General features: G+C 43.2%; 1 protein-coding gene across 1 annotated transcript in view; it reads left to right on the top strand.

The window, feature by feature from the left end:
• Window positions 1-22,520, top strand: part of adgra2 (adhesion G protein-coupled receptor A2) — a 47,693-nt gene extending 25,173 nt beyond the window's left edge. Inside the window, exons 3-19 of the mRNA XM_028996947.1 lie at window positions 9,900-9,971; window positions 11,198-11,269; window positions 11,389-11,460; window positions 11,926-12,089; window positions 13,579-13,792; window positions 13,973-14,137; window positions 14,288-14,477; window positions 15,158-15,307; window positions 15,487-15,648; window positions 15,852-16,052; window positions 16,178-16,367; window positions 16,587-16,795; window positions 17,061-17,188; window positions 17,377-17,500; window positions 17,630-17,778; window positions 18,880-18,969; window positions 19,181-22,520. Of these exons, the coding sequence (XP_028852780.1) occupies window positions 9,900-9,971; window positions 11,198-11,269; window positions 11,389-11,460; window positions 11,926-12,089; window positions 13,579-13,792; window positions 13,973-14,137; window positions 14,288-14,477; window positions 15,158-15,307; window positions 15,487-15,648; window positions 15,852-16,052; window positions 16,178-16,367; window positions 16,587-16,795; window positions 17,061-17,188; window positions 17,377-17,500; window positions 17,630-17,778; window positions 18,880-18,969; window positions 19,181-20,630 (3,802 nt within the window). The 3' untranslated portion in view covers window positions 20,631-22,520. The remainder of the gene's footprint in view (window positions 1-9,899; window positions 9,972-11,197; window positions 11,270-11,388; window positions 11,461-11,925; window positions 12,090-13,578; window positions 13,793-13,972; window positions 14,138-14,287; window positions 14,478-15,157; window positions 15,308-15,486; window positions 15,649-15,851; window positions 16,053-16,177; window positions 16,368-16,586; window positions 16,796-17,060; window positions 17,189-17,376; window positions 17,501-17,629; window positions 17,779-18,879; window positions 18,970-19,180) is intronic.
• The last annotated feature ends 1,277 nt before the right edge of the window (window positions 22,521-23,797 follow it).

Genomic DNA, 23,797 nt, shown 5'->3' with positions numbered 1-23,797 from the left:
TATATTTTGTGTGTATTCATATATTGTGAATTCTACATGTTAATATATGTTTATATATTTTACAATATATTTTATATGTAAGCAATATATAAATAGATAAAATAGTATATATGACAATATATGAAAATACTGCAATTATTGCTGTTTTCATATATTGAATAAATACATATTTAATACGTATATAATACTATTTAATATATTATTATATATATACTGAAAAATTTCCTACATTCAATGAGATTAAATATTTAAAAAGGCATTGCGACTCTGGACTGTTCAGACTCTGGACTGTTGAGCACGGTGGCCCGGAAATGGGAGGAAGATCTGGGTAATGTTTATATAGACGATGACTGGCAGGAGGCTATGAAAAGTGTCAGATACACTTTTGTTTGTAACCGGCTTAGAGAGACTCAATATAAGATTCTACACAGGTTACATATATAACGCCAGTATTAATGAAAAAGATTGATTCCTCTGTGCCGGCTCTCTGTGTTAAATGCCACGCAGAGCTGGGGACATACTTTCACTGTTTCTGGGGGTGTAGGCTCATCTCAAGATTTAGGAATTTTGTTGCTCATGAAATCAGTACCATCCTTAAGATAAAACTGAAAGCTGATTCTGGCCTTTTTCTTTTGGGGCTCCCGTCTAAAAGACAAGCAACTTCACTGAAACTTGATGCCAAAAGTTATAGATTATTATAGATTATTATATAGACAAATTACTACTTCTTATTAGATGGATAAAAAATACTCCCCCCTCTGTCACACAATGGTATAGAGAGATTTTTGCAGTTTTGCCTCATGAGAGGCTGGCGGCTGTGCTTAGGGATAATATAAATAGCTTTCAGAATGTATGGTCTCCCTTTTTAGATCACTTATCTCCAAATGTGAGAGAAATGGTTTTGTGTGTCAATTAGGGTTTTGCGATGGTTATATTTTTTATATCTATATATATATTAAAAAAAAAAAATTATATAGAATGGTCTGTTGGGGTTTTTCGTGTGTTATAAATGACATGTTTCTATTAAGGTATTATTTAAATTCTTTTTTGTGTATTCTTTTGTTTATGGACTTGTTTTTATCGCTTAAGTTGTTTCTGTATTTTTGAAGTGAAATTCAAGTCACAATACCTTAAAGTGATTGTACATCTATCTGTAAATACTGAATAAACATGTCAAAAAAAAAAAAAAAAAAGGCATTGCAAATATATGGGGAAGTTTCTCATATATTGAAATATATTTACCAATGTATTGCAATATAAATTCTAGTATATAGCAATATACATAAGGGCATGCTCCCTTCATCTGTTAGGGAAGCCACTTGACTCCCAAACAGGAAGTACACTCTTGTCTGCAATTGATGAGCCGTCCATAAGCACCCAGGGAAAAGAATCTCCAGAGGACTGCGGGGGAAGGTTTCCATCAGAGCTCATGACCATAATAAGTCAAACAAGGGCTTGAGAATGTTGCGCTGACGCTGGTAAGACTAAACAGGTCTAAATCTCACTATGATTATGGAAAAGAATAAGACATATCTGTGGCGCCTGCGCTCAAGTTCAAGTAAGTTGGTGGGGGGAAGTGCTTAAAAATTCTGCATCTTGTATCTTGTGTGCTGCCATGCCTACCAACCAGGATGCATGCCAACCTAAACAAGCTCACAGTCCCGGTAACTGATGGCGAGACAGAGAGTGCACTAAGATTTGTATAATATGAAACAGGGTCTTTTGTGTGTGTGTGTGTGTGTGTGTGTGTGTGTGTGTGTGTGTAAGTCATGGTGAGTGTTAACATTGTTTCCACAGAAGGTAAGTCAACGATCAGTGTGGAAAGCTGTGCAAATTGGGCTCTCTACTCCTCGGCCTGAGGTAGTGGCGATGGCCAGACCCCGCCAAGTCATAGCCCAACGTGCTTTGGAGATCAGCCGTTCTCCAAAAACGAGCACAGGACTGGATAGTACATTTAATTCAGAACATAATATTTACTTTACTTTACTTTACTTTACTTTATTTAGCAGACGCTTTTATCCAAAGCGACTTACGAGAGGAAGACTCCAGCAATTCTCGTTCGACTTCTATAGAATATTGAGTTTACAATATATCATTTGCTTTTTTTATTTTGTTAAAGATTAACGAAGTAAATGCAAAAATATAATGAAATATAACAAACACGTTAGTCAGAAGCACCATTTCCTTCCAATTACAAGCAAACCAACAGTATTTATCTGTGGACGAGGGGGGCGTATTCAAATGAATGACCATGGTTTGGAGAAGAAGGGGTTAAATATGTGTCGGGGGGGGGGGCTGTTGTGCGTGTGCTTGAGTTGATAGACTCCAGATGTGTGTATGAGATAAACTAAAGGCAAGGGGTGTATTTGTATTGCAAGCCCATCTAAGTCATGGCCGACTGGACTGGGGCGAGTGAGAAACAGAAAAGGACAGAATATGCTTATAAATATTCATAAGCATTTGTGCAAATATAGTGATAAACTGAAACCCTTGTTTTCTGTGCATTTCATCTCATGAGAGAGTTTAGTATTTCTCATTTCAGCATTTCAGTATAAGCATAGTATTCATGCCTTCTCCCGGTGAATTAGCCTATCACTCCCATCATCTCCTTTCCCCCGCTCTGTCTGCTTTTCCTTCTCACCCTCACTCTCTCAGCATCTGCACGCCGAAGTCCGCCCACGGGATGAATATTCACACATTGCCCATCATTGTGTTCCCATTCATTGATATTTAGTACGAGCCGTGTCTGCCAGATGGTTCCCAATGGTAGTAGCGGCGCGCGGTCAGCCGCCAACGTTGAACTTCCAAACTGCTGTCTGCTCACTACAGGAGAAGGTGGGACAGACTGTGGTTTTAAAATAGACTTTATGGTCTTATTACGTGCATACAAATAAATATTTTATTAATTCTCGATACTTTAATTGCATTCAACCTTGGCAGCAGATCCCTTGCGCTTTCAGTTTCCGAGCCCTGGAAGAAGTAACTGGAAAAGTCCATTTGACAGCCAGGAGCAGGCAGGTAGTCAGACAGGGAAGCCCCTAACCTGGTGCCAGGTTGTGCCAGCTTCGCGGGTAAAAAGAGAACTCTGCTTCGGATTTCAAACTAGGCCTCGATGGGGAAAAATGGTGGACTTCTAACAAAGTGGCTTTGATAAGCATTGCTGAATAAGTGTCCTGTATTTTTGGGGTGAAGGAATCTAAATGAAGGGTGCTATCTGAAGAAAAATTTTACATGGGTAAATGAAGGCAATAGCATCAGTAGCCTCTATCAAACGTTATTAACGTTAATTAAACGTTATCGGACTTGGGCTGTTATTCTTCTAATATGTTTAGTGCTTGCCAGTAATGGACATTCCTGCATCTTAAACGAAATCAAGAATTTGGCCAGTGGGCCCGTGAGTGAATTCATCAGTGAATGAGGTTGTTTTTTTTGTTGCATGTTTCTCAAAATCAGATAAGGATACGTACCTGGACGAATTTCATGGATGCCTGCAGTTATCAAGTGAAGCGAGTGTGAAAGAGCACATACAGCACAGCACACGGTGCACACAACTAAATGTGTCCTCTATATTTAACATCACCCTTAGCGAGCAGTGGGCAGCCATGTCAGCGCCCCGGGGAGCCTGGCGCCCACCTTGCTTGCTTGGCAGTTCGGGATTTGAGCCCGCGACCTTCCGATTACGGGTCTGATTCCTTAACCGCTAGGCCACCACTGCCCAAAGGTATAAAAAAACCCTCAAAATCTCCCATGGATGGCATGAGAACGCAGATCTCAGATCACAGGAACAGCAATTTCAGTCCAGGTTGCCAAAGTCTGTTTTTGTCATGTTTCCCGTCGAGCCGTAGACGAAAGCCTCAGTGCCAGCGTCCATAACCGTATACGATTTCAGAGTTTTTCTTGGCATCAAGTACAACCAAAGCAGTCTAGGAAAGCATATAATCAGAATTAAGACAGGAAATGTTAGTCTTCGATAGATCTAAACGCGGCTTTTTTCCACAATAATATCTTCAGCGTGAGCAGGGGAAAGTTTACATTGTAGTCTGTTGTTGCAAGAGACACGTTTTGGAAGAAACTCGAGTGAAATGTTCTCTTTGCAACATTTATGCTCCTGATTTCATTTGTCATTATTTCATTATGGTCAAATACCACAGGTGGCGTTTTCCTGGCTGCTGCAGCAAAAAAAAAAGAAAAGAAACAGGGTGCTGATGATGGTGGAGTTAATCTGAACAGACAGGGAAACAATAATAAAGAAAAATAATCGGTGGAAGGTGCAGGGAAGCAGGAAATGAGTAGAAAAACAAGAGTCGGCCAGATCCTGGTTTCCTGTTTTGGGGAGGAAAATCAGGAGTAAGTTTGGGGGCTGGGCTACAGAGACCCCATTGTGAGCGTGAGTGTGTGTGTGTGTGTGTGGGTGTGTTGAGGAGTGGACAGGAGGTGGTATGGGGTGGGGTGCTGGGGACGGGGGGGTCTATGCAGAGATGTTTCTGCTCATGCCTGGACCCCCCCTTCCCATCTTTGCACAGGGAAAGAAAAAAAAAAGCGAAAAAGGAAACTGTAAAAATAAACGAGAAAGGGCCTCTGTGTTGGGAGACGCCAGCGAGACAGGAAATGACACGCAGCACAAAAATGGCCTCCGTTGGCCTCTTGCAGGGACCTGGGTGCCTGTTAACTGTTCGGACCCCTTTTCTAGGCAGAAAAACAGCCACACCGGCTTGGTACAAAGCAGCCGCGGCTGCAGGGGAGCAGGGAAATGGATTGGGGAAAGGGGAAGAAAGGAGGACAACATGCCCTCTCCGTCTTTCTCCCTCTCAGTTTTTTTTTTTTTTTTTTTGAAAAACCCCTCCTTAATGGAGCGAAACAGGAAATTCTTGATTCCAGTCTGACGATAATGAGTGGCCGTTCCCCGGCCTCTGTCATTCTCTCGCCGGTGCCCAGGGCCACAGCCTGAACAATGTGACTGGAGCACTCCATCTCCAGCACTCCGCGGTCCATAATGGGAGCACTCAAAAAAATGGGGTGCTCTCCATAATAACCCTCATGACCGACGCCCACAGCCTCCATGCCTGGTGGTACGCCTCGCATCTCCTGCCTGCCTGGCCTGCTCCAGGGCCCCCAGGTGCTTATGCCCTAGTCCCAGACAAACATGACTCTTCAGAGGAGCCCCGGTTCGCCGCCATTTAGGAGGGTGAAAACCATAGGGGGGTGGGGGAAGTGAAAAGGAGAATAGACGTCCGTATGGCAGCCTCGGGTATTAAGCCCACCTGAAGGAGACAATAGCCTCTTCTGGTCTAACCGTGGAGATGTACTTTGTCACAGGATAATCAAAGGCACCACATGTGGAGTTGCAAACCTGAACCGAATTCAGGTTTCGAGGCAGTAGCCAAAGCGCCATTCTTTGTTGTGAATGTTTATTAGGGGGGATATATATTCCCCTTTTCCCATATATATATATATAGAGAGAGAGAGAGAGAGAGAGAGAGAGAGAGAGATATATATATATATATATATATATATATATATATATATATATATATATATATATATATATATATATATATCTCTCTCTCTCTCTCTCTCTCTCTCTCTCTCTCTCTCTCTCTCTCTCTCTCTCTCTGCCTGTATAAAGCTGCCCTGTTCGTGTCTGTGCGCCCATGGGTCATGCATATGCGTCCTCCTTCCTCACCACAGGCAACAACCGTGACAGTATACAGTATATACAGTATATATAGACAGGGGAGAAATTTAAGTCCAACTTGTACGTTGATCTTTCAAATCCTTGTTTTCAAGATTAAATAGAAAATAGGTAAATCCAACAGTTATTGTTGAAGTGTAATGGAACAACATACACAGTAATTGCAATTTAATGGACAACTTGTGTCCAAACCCTCCTAGCAAAATGAATGTCAATGTGGTACACTTACACGTCTGCCTTGTTCAACCACCAATAGTTTGAGCCTTTGTGGAAATGTGTTTCTACAGACTATATAAAACAGTCTGTCTGTAATGCTTTCTTCCAATATCATTATGAAAAAAGGTTATCCAAATTTTGCCAATTCTGTCTCTGCACCGCATATCTATTGATGCATAATGGGTTTTAAGTGCATTTAAGTAAGCGGATTGGAATTATTTGAGAGATCTAGACATGACCACTGGCAGAATGCATATTTGTATTTCTCTTGTATTATTTTTTTTCTTCCAATACTAACTGTTAAACCCTCAATTATTATCAGCAGGGCTGGGCTCCTCTGGACTCCTCTTACCTTCATTTGTAGTGGTGGACCTTCATCTTATCCCACTGACCCCCTCCTCAAATTCTTGCCATGCAGTATCTGTGCTCTCTCTCCAGGGCTCTTGACCCAGTTTGGAGATAAGAGAGTGTATCTGTTGTGGGTCTGTCGAGCTTCACACTACCCTGACCTTTTTGAACTGTGTGTTTTTAGGTTTCTGGCACTCAGTGTCCCTGCTTTGTGAGACCATGGCTCTTGGTGTTTATAGCTCAGATGCACCCATTAAGGAAATGTGCGATACCACAGATTCAATACTGAATGAAAAAAGTCAAACTAAATGTTTGTGTCCTGTGGTGCCATGAGATTTAGTGGGGGTGAGTTTGGTAAGTTTTTGTCTTTGATACTTTGTGCTCGCCCAGGGCACCAAACAGCCTGGGGATGCCCCTTTCTGTGATGTCTCTGGTTCGGAATACAACTTGGATATGCAGTATGCAGTACTTTTGAGGTGTAGCATTGATTGTTGATATTTTGCAATCCATTTGAGTCAGCATTCTGAGCGATAGGATGCATGCGTGGCCCAGTGGAGGAGCTGGGATGGCGGTGTTGACGTGTGGGAGGAAACAGTGGGCAGAACCTTGTCTTTCATCAGCCTGCTAATGAGCCCTAGGACACACCAGCCAGGAAATTGCACCATTGTTCTGTCTGCCCTGGTCACCATCTCCACCACTGCTACTGGACACACACACACACACACACACACATTCACTCATACATACTTATTCTTGCAGGCACATGCATGAAGGCTAGACTACATTTTAATTGCATATTCATAACAATTTATAACTCAGATATAGGAAGATTCAGCCATTCATCGTGATTCTGAGATCTTTCAATCAGACATCATTCATTCAGTCTACATAAGTCTCACTATTCACTGTCACAAGGATGTTTTCTAGGAAGTCAGAGTAGACTTCAGTTCACAGGCACTTATCCTCTTTTGAAAATGATGACAGTTATGGTTACTTTTGTATCCATGTGATAAAATATCTTAGTGCCACTGAGCAAAGCACCGTCTCCACACACTGCTCCTCGGGTGCCTTTCATGGCTGCCCACTGCTCCCTAAGGGAATGGGTTAAAAGCAGAGACCACATTTCACTGTATGCACTGGATGCCTTGCTGTGGCGTGTCACACCTGACAAGTAATCACTTTCACTATTTTGAAAAGTAGTTACTGATGCTTTCTGTCATATTCACAACCATTTCATTGTATTATACTGAAAATCTTTTTAGGCCACATGGCCCCGCCATGACATAAATTACAGTGGCCCACTATAATGTTCACACATTCAGCGCACCCACGTGCACGCAGTAGTCGCATGCATAAATTACTCCAGAGACGGGGACAGTAAACAGCAGATCGGTTCAATTCGGTTCACTATTGCTTTTATTGGCTTTACTGTTGACGCCACTGTGATATACAGATTAGAATGTTAATACTAGTCATGAAAACTGTTACATGCAATATGTTTCACGTAAACAATTTACCACGTTCCTAATGTAAACCATTCCACCAGTGGTGAGAATGTACATTGCGTAAATGAAGTGCACATGTTTTACACACACACAAACTTTCACTGAAGCTCACTGTACAATTTTTAAGATGTCTGTTTTTTTTTCTTCTGTTGATGAAGACTTTGAACCCTCTATCTCTATAGTAGTGAACTTTTGAGTGGCCACTCTCACCTCTCACACCTTCCAAAGACTTCTGTTCTTGAGCTTTCATCTAATGCGAAGCCAGGAGACTGCTGGTCTAAAGTAGAGCACGTTCATCCAAGGAACAGGACATTCTGATGATTTCCCACACCCTTTTTTTTGGGAAACAAGTCATTTTTATTTGACTAGACGTGATTAGAAAAAGAAGTGAACTGAGTTTAGAGTCTTAAGCCAAATGGCGTAGGTGTTGGGTTGTAAATCAAGGGAATAAACAGTATCTGGCCTCTTTCAGAACACTACATTGTTTCCATATCATGGTCTGTCCTAGTCGGATTTTTTTTTCTTGATGCATGCACATTGAAGTCTCGTGGGCTCTTGTCTCCTCACTTGAGTAAGGGCCCTTTTTGTAGCTCCTGCCAAGAGAGATGAGAAATAGCGCTCCCATATTGAATCCATTTTGAGATCTCCACTCTGTGATCTATGTGATCAAAAATAACTCCCTGAATATCCATACTTGGGCTGATGCCGAGAGGGCCATTAGTAATGTCTGAGGATTTTCCTTGTTTGGGAACAGGGTGCACTTATTTCTTTCATTGGTGTGTATTAGATTATATTACTTTTTTTCATGGCAAGAAGGGATGGTTTTAGCAAACCTGATAATTGGATGGATTTTTGTGAGACCGTTTGCGCAATTGTTGCCTCCCTAAGCGACGGGAAAAGAGGGTCAAAATGTCAACTCTGCTGCCTCCATATGGAAATCCGTCTGTATTTTTCCACTGGGACCAGTCGCTTGTTTCTGCTGGAGAATGTATTGTTCATATCCCAGGTTAATGCTGACCTGCTCCAACCTCCCTATTCCCTCCTGGCTAATGAAAATAGTCCAGGAGTTTCAAAGGTTAATTTTTCAGGCTGGTTCTGGTCGGTGGGGGTGCATGCAGATAAGTGTTTCAGCACATGGCTGTAGGAAAGCAATGTGAAAAGCATGTAGGTGGGGAGATCTGGTCGGCCTGAAACACAATCTTCAAAGAGAATATGAATATTTATGGCCTTGGCATTTGCTATTGTAACTTAATCGTGGGAAGAGCAAACTGATCCCTTAAAAAAAATTGCATCTCTATATTCTCATTGCTGCCGAATTCCAGCGGTGTTTTCTTTGCTTCTGTGCTGCATCCCCATGAGCTCCGAAACCAGGTGCCTCACCGGCTCTTCTTTCCAAGCCTTTAAAATCCGGCAACAGTTCCTCGCCATTTCAAATAAACATTCAAGCACGAGGAACGTGGTTTGGTCAGGACCTGACCAACATGGACGGAAACGTAGACCTTAAAAATAAATTCTTGGCACATTTTGTATTTTACGTGGGTGTGGGAATATTTCTTTTTTAAATACAGATGTCCTGTCTCTGTGCTGCACAAATATAAACATCCCCACAGCACTTAACCCATCCCTGAGTAACTATGTACTCACTGGTTAACCGAACAGGCTGAGATTTAACCTTTTTTCACATTTATGGCAACATAAATGTAATGTATAACATAAACAAAACACATAATAGGCATGTTTACCCATAACAGTACTGATGTTTAACAGTATAGCTTAACCTCAATACAAGCGGGAATCTGATATATTGGATATATGTGATATTGGATAAAATCATGATTCTGTTGATTATAGGATCATTTTTAACAGTTATGTAATAATCATTGTTTTAATATTAGTTCTGCATAGACGTTCAAGCATGCAAATTACAAAAACATATTGCAGCATCACTTTTATTGCTGTTATGTCACAGGTTAGGCAGCAGGTATTGCTCATCAATGGAGTTAAATATGATATTTAAAAGAGACTGCTGATGTTTTTTACAAAATAATCTCTACAACTGCCTTACAAGGGTGGTGGAGAGTATGTTGTAATCCTTGCTTCATTGTATTTATTTATTTGTTTGTTCCATTTTTCCACAGAGACCTCAGGAGTAACCTCATCAGCACCATCATGCCAGGAGCCTTCCTGAGTTTAACATCACTGAAGAAGCTGTAAGTGTGCCTGCTGTCTACCACAGACATTGCTCTTTGTTTACCTTTGCAATCCACATAAAGCATTGTTAGTTGGATAACTAGACAGTTAAGGAAATGAATAGTTTTAAGCTAAACGTTGTTGTGCAGGAAACAGGCTGTCCTTGAGGAATAAGAAGAGCACAACAAAACACATCACAGCATAGTGGTGCATGCTTTTTTGTTGCTAACTTATAACACAGCCTAGTGGCATAAATCACCATGCACAGTAAGCACATAAAACAAAAGCAACTCGTAAATTAAGTCATAAAATCAAATGACTAACTGCTCTCCATTTATTGTGTTACAGCAAGCTGTAAACTTATATTTGTGACATTTTTATAAGAAATGACATACTGCTATCAAACCCCTGAATACTGTAGCCATTTTAGGCAGGCTTTTACCCCAAGTGTAGGTGTGGTTGCCTTCATTCTGAATGCAGTGTGCCAGTTAAGGGGGACATTGATCTCGTACATTTGTCACAGACTGTAATTTGGGTTAACGCCTTAAAATGCAGTGCAATTTTTATTATTTTATTATTTTAATGCAATATAATTTACCCAACAAGAAGATAAATGAGTGTGGCTCAATTCTGTCAACTTCAATTTTGTGAGCAATGTCTTATTAGCCAACAAAATAAACCTCACTTAAAAAAAAAAACTTTAATAATGAACGTTTTGCTATATTTATAGCCCTGTGTTCTGACAATGACTTCTTCAGTGAACTGTTAAATCAACAATGCTCTAGCTGTTTAGCTTGCATTGCGAAACATGCCTTTGGGTTGGAGACTGTGGTTGAAGTACTGGCTGCAGTCTTCTCTGAATGTTAAGGGCAGTAAAGTCCCCCGTAAATGTAACTACAATGCTATAGCAATCGCAGTCCCTTGCTTTTGCATCAAGGATTGATCTAAACTGTCCTTAGATTCAATCCTTGTTTAGGGATTGGTCCAATAGAAGGTCCAATCAGGATGTTATAGTGGAATTTTGCAATGTATCAGTGAGTCTCGAGCCATGTTTATGCTTCCTGGCCAGATTATTAGGGACACTGACATGCATCTTTTCAAGCTGGTCACTTTTCAGGCCCAATGCTGACCGCAGGTTTGCAGAACTAATATGGTGTATAGGTCAAACATCTCAGTAGGTCAAATTAGAAAACTAGTTTTCTAACGCTCCTGCTGAAGGTTCAATGCGACTTGCTGTGTTTTGCAGAGACCTGTCTAACAACCGTATTGGCTGCTTGACTTCAGACATGTTCCAGGGACTCTCCAACCTCACTAGGCTGTAAGTATATAAACACGCAGTTTGTTTAGCAGATTCCCAGATTGAATGCATTAGTTATTGAACATGGACGCGGTTATCTGTAGTTTTGTTGATGTGTTTGTTGCAATTGTTACACACAGAAACCTCTCGGGCAACATCTTCTCTTCGGTGGACCAAACAGTCTTCCAGGACCTTCCCTCTCTTAAGTTAGTGTAAGTACACGTAAATTAAAACCAAACCAGTTAAATCTGTCAAGAACATCAGCTTTCTAGTTTTAAGTGTAACCATGTGTGCATGACCTGATATCACAGACACTCATTTTGGAATAATAATGACCCTACCCTTCACCTTAACACCATAACAGTGCTCATGTTATTCCAGGATCATGCTTCTGTTTAACACCAGCTGGATTTGTCCAGTGGTCTTCTAGAAAAGCATGTTTTTAGGTCCAAACAATCTCTTGTGCAAACACTGGATGTAAACACTATCCAGTCTAGTACAGACTGTAGATTCTCAGCAACCGCGCACCTTGCAGAGAGAAGCCGGGGTCCTTTGTCACACATGACGGGATAATCCTGTAATGTTCTTCCGATCTGTTTTTACCCGTGCGCGCCATTAAAGTAAAGGCGTGCGTTTCCCATGATTAATGGAGTCCTCTGCTGCAACCCCCCTGTTAGGAACTTTAACTCAGAGTTTCTCCACTGCGACTGCGCCCTGCGTTGGGTCCCAGGCTTCTTCCGTACCAGTACTGCTCGGCTCAGTGATGACACCCTCTGTGCCTATCCCAGAAGCCTCTACGGCAAGCATTTGCGTGAACTCAAAGAGAGCCAGCTGAGCTGCGGTGAGTCTTTCTTTGCATTTAGAGCAATTTTTTAGAATTTTTGGTGGGGGATGGTGGACAACTTTATATGTTATGTATACAATACGTTTTGAGATTTTAATCTATTCAGACCAGAGTGAATTAGGGAAAACAATGAACTTAAATTATTTTAGCAAATGGCTGCAATATAACAAAGAGTGAAACATTTAAGGGGGTCTGAATACTTTCTGTACCCACTTTATATACTGTAACTGTGTGGTTGTGAGTATATAATGTATGTAAACAAAAAACGAAAGGGAGATTAAAAACTTTTAAATACTTTTTTAAGTATATGTACAGTACAGGCCAAAAGTTTGGACAGACCTTCTCATTCAATGTGTTTTCTTTATTTTCATGACCATTTACATTGGTAGATTCTCACTGAAGGCATCAAAACTATGAATGAACACATGTGGAGTTATGTACTTAACAAAAAAAGGTGAAATAACTGAAAACACGTTTTATATTCTAGTTTCTTCAAAATAGCCGCCCTTTGCTCTGATTACTGCTTTGCACACTCTTGGCATTCTCTTGATGTCACCTGAAGGTCATCACCTGAAATGGTTTTCCAACAGTCTTGAAGGAGTTCCCAGAGGTGTTTAGCACTTGTTGGCCCCTTTGGCTTCACTCTGCTGTCCAGCTCACCCCAAACCATCTCAATTGGGTTCAGGTCCATTGACTGTGGAGGCCAGGTCTCCACTTTTTGTTAAGTACAAATCTACCAATTGAAATGGTCTTGAAAATAAAGAAAATCTTGAAAATAAAGAAAACACACTGAATGAGAAGGTGCGTCCAAACTTTTGGCCTGTACTGTATGTAGGGGTGTTTCTTTTTATATTTTTGTTCTAATTGACATCTAAAATTGATTCTTGCAAAAGTCTGAACACTACACAGGTGTGTGTGACCATATATGGATGCATCTTACACACCAGCTAAATTAATAGAGGTTTGTGATCGGTCTGTAATGGTTAACAGAACAGGTCACATGTGTGCTTGTGCTGGAATCTTTGTAACCCAAAGCTGTGCGATTGGGGGTCCGGCTGTATTTGGATAAGATGTTGCAAGCATGTGAAAATGATGCGATCCCACAACAAAAACTCGGCACTGCTGCATTTTTTACTGTAACTTAGCCGGGGTGTCCGAATCCGACCTCTCTCTGGTACTGATTTCATATCTGCTCATTTATGCCCCCTTCCTCCTCCTCTCAAGTCCTTATTTGTGTTGGACTGCACGAGCTGCGACTGCCGGCTACACCAGTCCCCTCTGCGGTTTTAGCCGTTATGAATGGTCGCTCCCTTCCAGTGTCCTTGGCCCTGGAAAACAAGCTGTTTCACTGGGGCTTGTTTGAAAAACAATTTGATGGGCCTGAATAATGATATTGCAACAATAAAACTCCCCCACAGGACAAAAGTGAACATTTCCTGTCTCCTCTCCCTGCCATGGCTGAAGTCTTTGTCTTGTGTTCCTCCAGAAGGTCCACTGGAGCTGCACACCCTGTCCCTGCTGCCTTCGCTCCGGCAGGTGGTGTTTAAAGGTGACCGGCTGCCCTTTCACTGCACAGCCGCGGCTGTGGACAAGCTCACCACCCTGCACTGGAGTCACAACGGTCTGCCGGTCAGCAACGACCCTGAGCACGGTGTTCACCTGGAGAGCAACCAGCTGCACGACTGTACCTTCATCACCAGGTGGACAGTAAAAGCCCAAACGTTTTTGAATGATTATACAGAAATTCACTCAAGTAGGCATGAAAGTTGTTGAAACAACGATTGCAAAGACAAATGAAGACTGAATTAATGCCACTGATGACAGTGCATGCTGGGGTTCAGTGTACAGGAGTGAGATGTGCTGGTTTTGTGTCCCAACAGCGAGCTCATCCTGTCCAACGTGCTGGTTGAGGCCAGCGGGGAATGGAAGTGTGTGGTGTCCACCGGCCGTGGCAACGCCTCCCGCAGTGTGGATATCGTGGTCCTTGAAAATAGCGCCTCTTTCTGTCCAGAGGAGAGGGTGACCAATAACAGAGGGGAGTTCAGGTCAGTTGCACATAAGGTATTAGACTTACATGGACTAAAAGCTGGAATGGGATGTTTCTAAGTGGCCGGTAGATGCATATACATAAAGATATAACACATTGTATTGACAACTTCAAATATAGAAAATGTAAATATAATGTTTCACCCCAGGTGGCAGAGGACCCTGTCTGGCATCACATCCTACCTTCCATGCCACCCGCTCCGTTACCCATCTCTCTCCATAGGTGAGGAGAAGAGGGCGTCACGTTACTGCGACCGCTCTGGAGTTTGGGAGGAGGGGGACTATTCCCAATGCCACTACACCAATGACATCACCAGGGTCCTGCACACCTTCATACTGGTTGGTTTCCATCGATGTTGTGTTTTAGGGCACCTACAGGCTTTAGTCCATTTGAATCAAACTAAACTTGTTTCCAACCTTGGTGTGGTTCGTTGTGAACACAGTAAAACATCCACACCAAGACCCACAAAAAGATGTGGTCTTGATCCAAATCTAATAGCGAGCTCTGGTGTGGTGTGCCTTGTGAGAACACTTACTGAACCAAACAGGACCAAATGCTATAAATCACATGGTTTTTCATATACATTTTCATATACAAACATGATGGATCCTCTGAAGTATCTTCATCTGTTCTGTAGGTTTAATGCACGCCACTTCCTTGTCTTAATATGCACCTTTGGTGGCTCCAGTGGTTCAGCATGTGCTTCCTTTTCAGACTGCATGATTTGCCTAAAATGGTAAATGCACATATTATAAAACAAAATTGCCAGGGCAACAGCCAGCCCGCAAAAATTGACTTTCATCGTGAAGATGTCCCTCCAATTTCACACAAACATGTAGTTCACAACTTTGTGTGAAAGGAAACCGAACCACAACGAACTAAGATGTGAAACAGCCATTGGAGTTAACATTTGCATAATATGTTTACCAGGGCAACTCACTGGTTGTGGTTTTTGGATACATGAACTCAGATTGCTGTCCTATCATGAGTTTGTGCTTCTCGTTTTTTGGCTTTTCAGATGCCCATAAATACTTCCAATGCAGTGGCACTGGCCCACCAGGTGAGATCCTACACGCTGGAGGCCACGGGCTTCACGGACACAGTGGACGTGCTCTACGTAGCTCAGATGATGCAGAAATTTATGGACTTTGTTCCGCATCTACGTGAGGTGTGTGTGAATTACGTATGTGAGTCTGAGTGTGTCTGTCACTATTATTTGGCCAGTAGCAGTTTAAAAGTAATTATTCTCTTTTCACATTATTAGTGCTCACTTTGTATTATTGTATTGATTTGCCTGTGTGTGTGTGTGTGTGTGTGTGTGTGTGTGTGTGTATATATGTCTTTCAGCTGTTACAGGTGCTGGTGGAGATGGGCAGTAACCTGATGCAGGTGGAAGATCAGATTCTCTCTCGGGCCCAGAGGGAAGAGAGGGCCTGCAGTTCCATCGTCCACTCGCTGGAGACTCTCGCCTGGCCTCAGCTACACGCTGGCTCTCAGGACCTCTCACTGGTGGGCCTCTGCACAGATGCTGTACTATGTACAGATGTTTCAATTCAAAGAAATATCACAATCTCACATAGTCCCTGAATATCAGATATTCCTGAATATAGTAATGACCTTCATTGTGTTGAGATGCTTAGTTAATTAGTTAATGAGGTAGTGGGTTGTGTGTATATTGGATGATGTTCATTTTCCTGTTTGTTTCGCTACAGACCTCTCATAACATTGTGATGCTGGCACACCTAATCCGGCCCGCACACTTCACTGGAATGAGCTGCACAGCCTATCAGAGGAGGGAAGGATCGGCGTTCAGCCAGGGTCCAGACGGGCAAGAGTCTCCACAGGAGCAGCAGTTGCTCTTCCGGTGCATGGCAGGCGCTCATAACACCTCACTCAACAACTTCCCGCTGAAGGTAAAAAAACAATGCAGCCTGTCCCTTCACAAAGTAAATAAAAAATACTGTCAACAAATGGGAAAACCTTGGAACCTTGAAGGCAAAAATAAAATCTCTCTCCGTTTCTCTCTCTGTCCATCCAGAATGCCATCGCTCTGGCCTCTGTCTCTCTCCCAGCATCTCTGTTTCCTCCTGACGCCCCTCCAGAATGCAAACTGCAGTTTGTGGCATTCCGCACCGGAAGGTTTTTCCCCGTTTCGGCAAACTCCAGCAGCATGGCCGACCATTCTCGTCGCCGCACTGTCAACACCCCCGTCATTTACGTTGGCCTTGGTAATTCGCTAGAGTCTGGATAAACCTGTCACACACATTTATGTCTTCAGCCTCACATAACAGAACATTTACAGCACAGAATTCAGACGTCCATGTCTCAAAATACATTTAATCCAATTGCGTTTCACCGTCTACTTGAAACACCATTGCCCGACCTGATAGCTCATATTACATGTATAATTAATGCCCGTTAACGCTCACTGTTGTGTTCTGCCTCAGATGGCTGCAGCATGTGGAACCACTCAGAACCCGTTACCGTGACGTTGCGCAACTCGTCGCCAGGCAGCGACCCGGTGGCTGCGCACTGGAGTCTGCGGGCTCTGGGGCGGCACGGCACCTGGAGCCAAGATGGCTGCCATCTAGCCTACAGTGACGCCTCCACCTCTACTTTGCGCTGCTCGCTGCTCAGCAACTATGCTGTGCTGCAAGTAAGGCCTTGAAGATACAATGAAAAAGACATTGTGTTCAATGTATTGACAAAGAGCAACATTTCAAAGCTTGTTTTTAATTATACTTTATTGGACATTGATAGTGAGCTCTGTTTTTTGTGAAATACGTAAGCTAAATGTATAATAATAGGCACTGTTCTATACTTCCAAATATGAAAAAGCCATTATCTGGTTGGTTCCCCTTAAAACTAATTTTAAAGCAATAGGTGCATTTGAACTTTTTCTTGTCTTTCATCTCTTCTAGGAGGTTCCAGCCTTCCCGGGTCCCTCGTTCGTTCCAGTGGAAGTGCTTCATCCAGTGGTGTACACTTGCACTGCAGTGCTGCTCTTCTGCCTCTTCACCATCATCTTCACACACATCTTGCACCACAGGTATGAAGGAACGATATACATATACTGTTACATTGTATACATTTATAAAAACAATTCTGCAGTAATATGTATTGATGAATAATAATTGCTATGCCCCCTGTCCAAATATTTCAAGGGTTTCAAAAAAATCTTCTATATAAGTTGCGTACACATGCAGAGTTTACACTCACCTCTCTGTCTTCTTGTAGCTCCATCAGGATCACCAGAAAAAGCTGGCACACGCTTCTCAACACCTCCTTCCACATCGCTATGACTACAACAGTCTTTGCCGGAGGCATCACACTGACAAGCTACCCAGTTGTTTGCCAGGCTGTATGTCCCTAAATGCCCCAAGTCTAAGAAAGTTTACATGTGTGCTTTTGTGTGTGTATGTGTGTGTTTTGGATAAAAGTTTGAAAGTTTGGGTAGCTTGTAATACCCTGTGTGTCTTACACATCTTAGGTGGGCATTGCTTTGCATTACTCCTCCTTGGCCACCCTCCTATGGATTGGGGTCAGCGCCAGGGTTATCTACAAAGAAGCTGTATGGCGATCTCCACGGCAACCAGAGGGAGAGGTTGCTACAGCACCCACTCAGAGGCCCATGCTCAGGTCAGCAACGTCATCAGGGCGAGGCAGGAGCAGGCTTAGCACTGAAGACAGCATGCAAGCCAATGGCGAAGTGGGACCAGTCTGAGTCTGGGACACAAGGACCACCATCATTCATAAACCTCAGCCATATCAAAGAGCACTATTGTCCAGAGAGCACCATGGCCCATCTGTTATTTAAAATGATGGGAAAGCAAGAACAAAAATTTAAATGAAAAGAAAGATGGGAAATCTGCAGGGTCCAAATGCTGCATCAGTGACATGCTGTGAATGCAGAGGGGAAGAATGTGTGACCAATGAATCAGACAGAGGTTGAAGAGGTTAGGAGCCATCATAAATCTCAGTAGCATGGATAAGGATAAGGGTTGGGGGGGGGGGGGGTACTGTCAGCAATACATTTAAGACCACCCCCCCAAAGCCACTGCCTGGGCGGTCTCGCCATGCCTGTGATCTCCACACTGTACAGCTGACCTGCCTCAGCTTACCCCGACCCTCAGATCGCCCACTCGGTCTGGCCCATCAATGGAGCCTGGCCCCTGGCATAAATCACACACTGGCTCCCCCTCTCTGTCTTGCTGGATGGTGCAGAGCCTCCCACTGCTGGTGATAAGTGGGGAACAGCATGGGCCGGTTTTATTTACTGCACAGAAGTTCCCCTAACACAGAAGCCCAAAACCCCTCTGAAAAGGACACTATATAACATTGCATTGGCAATGACTGTATAACTGAAACAGGGATTTCTAAAACAATAGATACACATTCTATTGTTATTATGACATTTTTGGAAGACTTTATAAAGTGGGAAATCTAGTAAAATGTACGACGACTTTATGAAATGGTTTCCCTCTCACATCCTCAGCACAGTTATGCGATTAATCTAACGTGCAATTAATAAAAATACAATTTTGTGAAATTACATACATCAAAACAACTTTGCGGCAAATCCAATGGCGTTTCTGCAGGCTAGTGTATGATAATGTAGTCATTCATAAGCATCTTTTTGCATATATCAAATCATGACATTGAATTTATATAATGTATTTTTCATTGCTGGCATTTCTTTCACTGTGAACAATCCATCATATACCTCTTTCCATTGTGCAGGTTCTATTTAATAGCTGGAGGTGTTCCTCTCATCATCTGTGGCATCACCGCAGCTGTCAACATAAACAACTATGGGGACAACAATCCTTAGTGAGTATGATCATACAAAGCCTCCAGCAGGATGACCTGGGTCACGTCATTCCCATGTTTACTGCAGATCTGTGGCTTCCTCTTCCTGCTAGGTCCATTTTAATGAGCCATTTAAACGTACAGAAGTGTCCTTGTGTTACTTTTGAGGGCTTTGTCAGGCTGCATGTGACCCCCTAACCTAACCTTTTTATTGCCTGTGACCCCTTGACAGCTGCTGGTTGGTGTGGCGGCCAAGTTTGGGGGCCTTCTTTGTCCCCGCCAGCCTGGCAGTGGTGGTGACTTGGATTTACTTCCTGTGCACCATTGCTCGCCTGAGGCGCCAGGACTCCCAGAGTTCCAAAGAGGTCCCAGTGTCTGCTGTCTCCTCCCCTTTGCCCGAGACCCAACCAGCACTAAGTGGCAGTACCAGCCTGCTTTCCACGGACTCTGTGGTTGGCCCAATACATTCTGGACCATCAGTAGAGGACCAGTACTCCTTGAAAGTGCAGTTTCTGGCACTGCTAACTACTCATTTCCTGTTTCTGGGCATGTGGTGCTGTGGTGCTATGGCCGTTTGGCAGACTGACAGGGAGAGCCTGTTATTCAGCTGTCTTTATGGAGTGGCAGTTGTAGTTCTGGGCATCTTCCTGGTGGCTCACCACTGCCTGAGACGCCTGGATGTCCAGGCCTCTTGGCTGGGATGCTGCCCAGGCTACCGCCGTTCCCAGCCCATGCAGGCCTACAGCCACACCTGCACAGTCGGAGCTGGTGTGCAAAGCGTCTCAGAGCAGGGGTCTCAGCTTTACGTGGGCTTCCTGCCTCCGGGGGAGGCCAACAACTCTTCTTCAGCGAGGTCTTCGTCCACACCCAGTGGAACCAGTAGTGTCGGCCCTGGCCCCTGTAAGCTAACCAACCTGCTCCAGGCGACCCAGGAAAATGGTAGCAGTACTTCAAGAGCTCACCTGGGCACCAGTGGCAACATCAGCGCCAGTGTCGAGACCAGCAGCAAGCCATCAAACAATTTACCACCCAGCCTCAACTCCACGGCCCCTGTGCAGCCCCAGAGGAGGAAGACCACCGGCAGAACTAAAGCCAGCGGCACACAATATTACCACCGGGGGGACGGCAGGGGCCACTACCGCCTCAAAGCCCTGAGAGGGAATGGTGGAGGAGGAAGCCTAGGAGTTCTGGGCCCTCCTGGCGTGGAGCATGTCATCCACCACAAGCACGCTTCCAGTGAAAATGGCAGCCTCCGTAACAGCCAATCAGAGAGTCACACGGGCCCACTGACCAACGGCCGTCACGTGGGGGAGGCGGTGGCCACGAGCCCCTCAGAGGGCAGCGACGGTGGGAGCAGTGGCGGCCGGAAACCCTTTCCGCTGCTCCCATCCGTATCCAGCAGGGTGGCCACGCAGCATGGCACCCAGCGACGCTGTGCCAGCCGGGACAACCTCAAATTGGCTGCTGCCAGTGAAAGGGAGGCCAAGCGTAGCTCTTTCCCACTGAACACTGCTGCGGGGACAGTCATGGGCACAGTTACTGGCAGCGCCACCTCAGCTGCAAACGCTCCCAACGGGACCATGAAGAACTCCATACAGGACCTGGACACTAGTGGCACAGACCAATCCCAGAGTTCCATGGGCATGAGGAGCAGTATGTGGAAGAGTGAGACAACAGTCTGACTCCACACTTCCAAACTAAGCAGTGCACCTTTGTTACGGTTCTCATGAACCCAGCCGTCCCTGGTAATATAACTTCCAGAGTGTTTTATCCCCATAATGTCCCACGTCTAATGTCTTTCGCACCTGGAATTGAAATGAAAGAACTGAAGTGGGAATGTGCAGGAGGGATATATACAGTTACCGACTCAGACTTTATGCATTTTAGCATTTTAAATTTGTTGCAGTCTTGGGTTGTACCACAAGGTATAGAACCGATTTAAAGCAGACCAAAAAAAAAAAAGGTATGAGTAGTTTCGCTGAGAAATATGCAAATCTGTGCGCTTGCGCCCATTTCCCCGGCTAATCTAATGTAGATAGCAGAACATTTTGCAAGCTAGAAAGTTTGTTTAAGATTAAACGACTGCGCCCGATCATAAAAAGTTCTCTTGTGCTTGTCTGAATGCTTCACTCTATGCATTGTCAAGGGCTTAGAAGTGTAGTTCAAACCAGCCCTTTGCTAAAAGCATGTACCTTGTGACATTTTAATTTTGTTATTTGTGTGTGTGTGTGTATGTGTGTGTGTGTGCGTGTGGGTGGCTCTTGGAGAGACTGACAGAATGAAGGATTAAGAATGAAGTATTTTATAATGTATATATTTCCTAGGCATCCGTTCCTCAGCACTGAGAAACAGCTTTACTGCCTTTGTTGCTAGTGTGACCAGTTCAGTAGCATCCATTGGGCCGGGAATCTTTCTCCATTTTGCTGTACACTGCCAGATAAATCTGTGGCTTTGTAAACTTTTTTTTTTTTTTTTGAAACAAGTGGCACTTTTGCTCCTTGACGGCTCCCTTTTTCCACAGCAGATAACATGGGCCGTTATTGCCCTCTGTTGGACAGCATGAGTCCTTTTTTTTTTTTCAAGCACTGATAACCGAGGGACTGGGATATAAAATGGCGTGTTTTCGTGGTCAGTTAGTATTTATGAGAAGACTAAGAGGTTTTTCCTTCATGTACGGCAAAGACTGAATTTATCAGTGAGAAATACAATCTCGGCCTTATAATCAGGCTAAAGGCATGAATATATTTGCACTTCAACTGAGCTTAAAAGACAAACATGTGCAAGACGAAGCTTTCACTTCCGACTCTAAAGAGTTAATGAACTGAAGAGTTTGTGTTCCAAACAAATCCTCCTAAGAACTGTTTTGCATTGTAGCATTTTATCAGCATTTACAGTATTTCATTAGCCAGCATTGTTGTTTACACTGTAATATGCAAACTGAAGCTCCAGTCATTTGGTAGTCTGCAAGACCAAACCTTTATCCAGTGCTGATCAGGTAACAAGAATGCAATCATCATTTCACACTAAATTATTACCAACACAGTGTTAGCAATTTCAGGGATTACTGTACCAAAGACATTTTCAGTGTTAGAAAAGCTTCAGAGCTACAGCCTTTGTTCTTTTTTTTTATCTGTTTGTTCGTTTTGTCTCTCATCCATGGGTGTCGTTACTTAAGACTTGAAATCTCCACAAAAGACCTGAATGGCCGGAATCAAATGTTCTGCCAGTTGATTGTGGTCATAATGAAAAAGCGTGAATATTTCTGTAGTAGGATGTTTTAATGTGTAGATTGTATTTCCTCTGGATTCAAATCTTTGGCTTAAGTAACCCAAAAAGAAGGTCAGTATTACATTTAGGAGACGGGTTAGAGTTGAAAGTTCTCCTAAGAGTATTCACTTTCATCTCAAACGTTTAAAGGGAGATTTCAAAAATGTTACCTGTATTTATATTTTTATGTCCAGTGTCAGCAGTTTAAACACAAATAATTGTTGTTATTAAGTAATATATTTGTTCTACAAACCCAACCTGTGCCTTATATAAATCTGATGCAAAATAAAGTACTTTTAATAACATTTGCAGTGTTTTATTCAACCTATAATGAACAGCAATACATTTATGACAATACAGTTATGAGTGTTTACCGTATTTGATGTCTATACAGTACCAGTTTAATAAACGCTGTATATATGCCGTAATAAAATTGGTTAAATAGCGTTTGTATTCATGAATGTAGTATGAACATTCCTGAAAAGCAGAAAAGCCACTTTTAAACAGAAAGGGCTTTTTTACTAGTGCACTGGCGCCACCTGCTGTTTGCTATCAGTATCACCACTCCTTCTGGAGACGTCGTGTTTATACTGCCATCTAGGGTTTGGCCAGTTCCATACTTCCAGTCATTCTTCCCGCTCGGATTTCGGGGTATTTGATCGATGATGTTTGGTACAGGGTGTGTGGTTTGAAACATGTGCATCTGTAAAAATGCGTCTAAATCCAGTTGTGAGCAGTTTGCCAACACGGGACAATAGAGGAGGGATAATAAAAAAGAAACAGAGTCACCATCACATGTACGTGACGTACTTCGGTATAATGATAAGCTCTACAGTCTTTACTGTGGGTACACACCCACTTCGACCCTGGTCCTGGTGAAATTCCATGCGTAAAAAAATCTTCCATATTATACAGTACAGGCCAAAAGTTTGGACACGCCTTCTCATTCAATGCGTTTTCTTTATTTTCATGGCCATTTACTGAAGGCATCAAAACTATGAATGAACACATGTGACGTTATGTACTTAACAAAAAGTGGAGACCTGGTCTCCACAGTCACCGGACCTGAACCCAATCCAGATGGTTTGGGGTGAGCTGGACCACAGAGTGAAGGCAAAGGGGCCAACAAGTGCTAAACACCTCTGGGAACTCCTTCAAGACTGTTGGAAAAGCATTTCAGGTGACGACCTCTTGAAGCTCATTGAGAGAATGCCAAGAGTGAAAAGCAGTAATCAGAGCAAATGGCGGCTATTTTGCAGAAACTACAATATAAAACATGTTTTCAGTTATTTCACCTTTTTTTGTTAAGTACAAAACTCCACATGTGTTCATTCATAGTTTTGATGCCTTCAGTGAGAATCTATCAATGTAAATGGTCATGAAAATAAAGAAAACACATCGAATGAGAAGGTGTGTCCAAACGTTTGGTCTGTAATGTATATATCTTCATAGCACATTTTTGGATGGATTTTTACGTAATCACATCGTACTATTAGCTGGTGGCGAAGAAAGGCCCTTGACTCGTGAAGTGCAGTACCTTTTCTAGACAGAAGAGGCCGCCTGCACCTGGAGCCTTGAGTCT

This window comes from Denticeps clupeoides, chromosome 11, assembly GCF_900700375.1.
Source record: "Denticeps clupeoides chromosome 11, fDenClu1.1, whole genome shotgun sequence".
NCBI lineage: Eukaryota > Metazoa > Chordata > Actinopteri > Clupeiformes > Denticipitidae > Denticeps > Denticeps clupeoides.
This window is presented reverse-complemented; position numbering and strand designations above follow the sequence as displayed.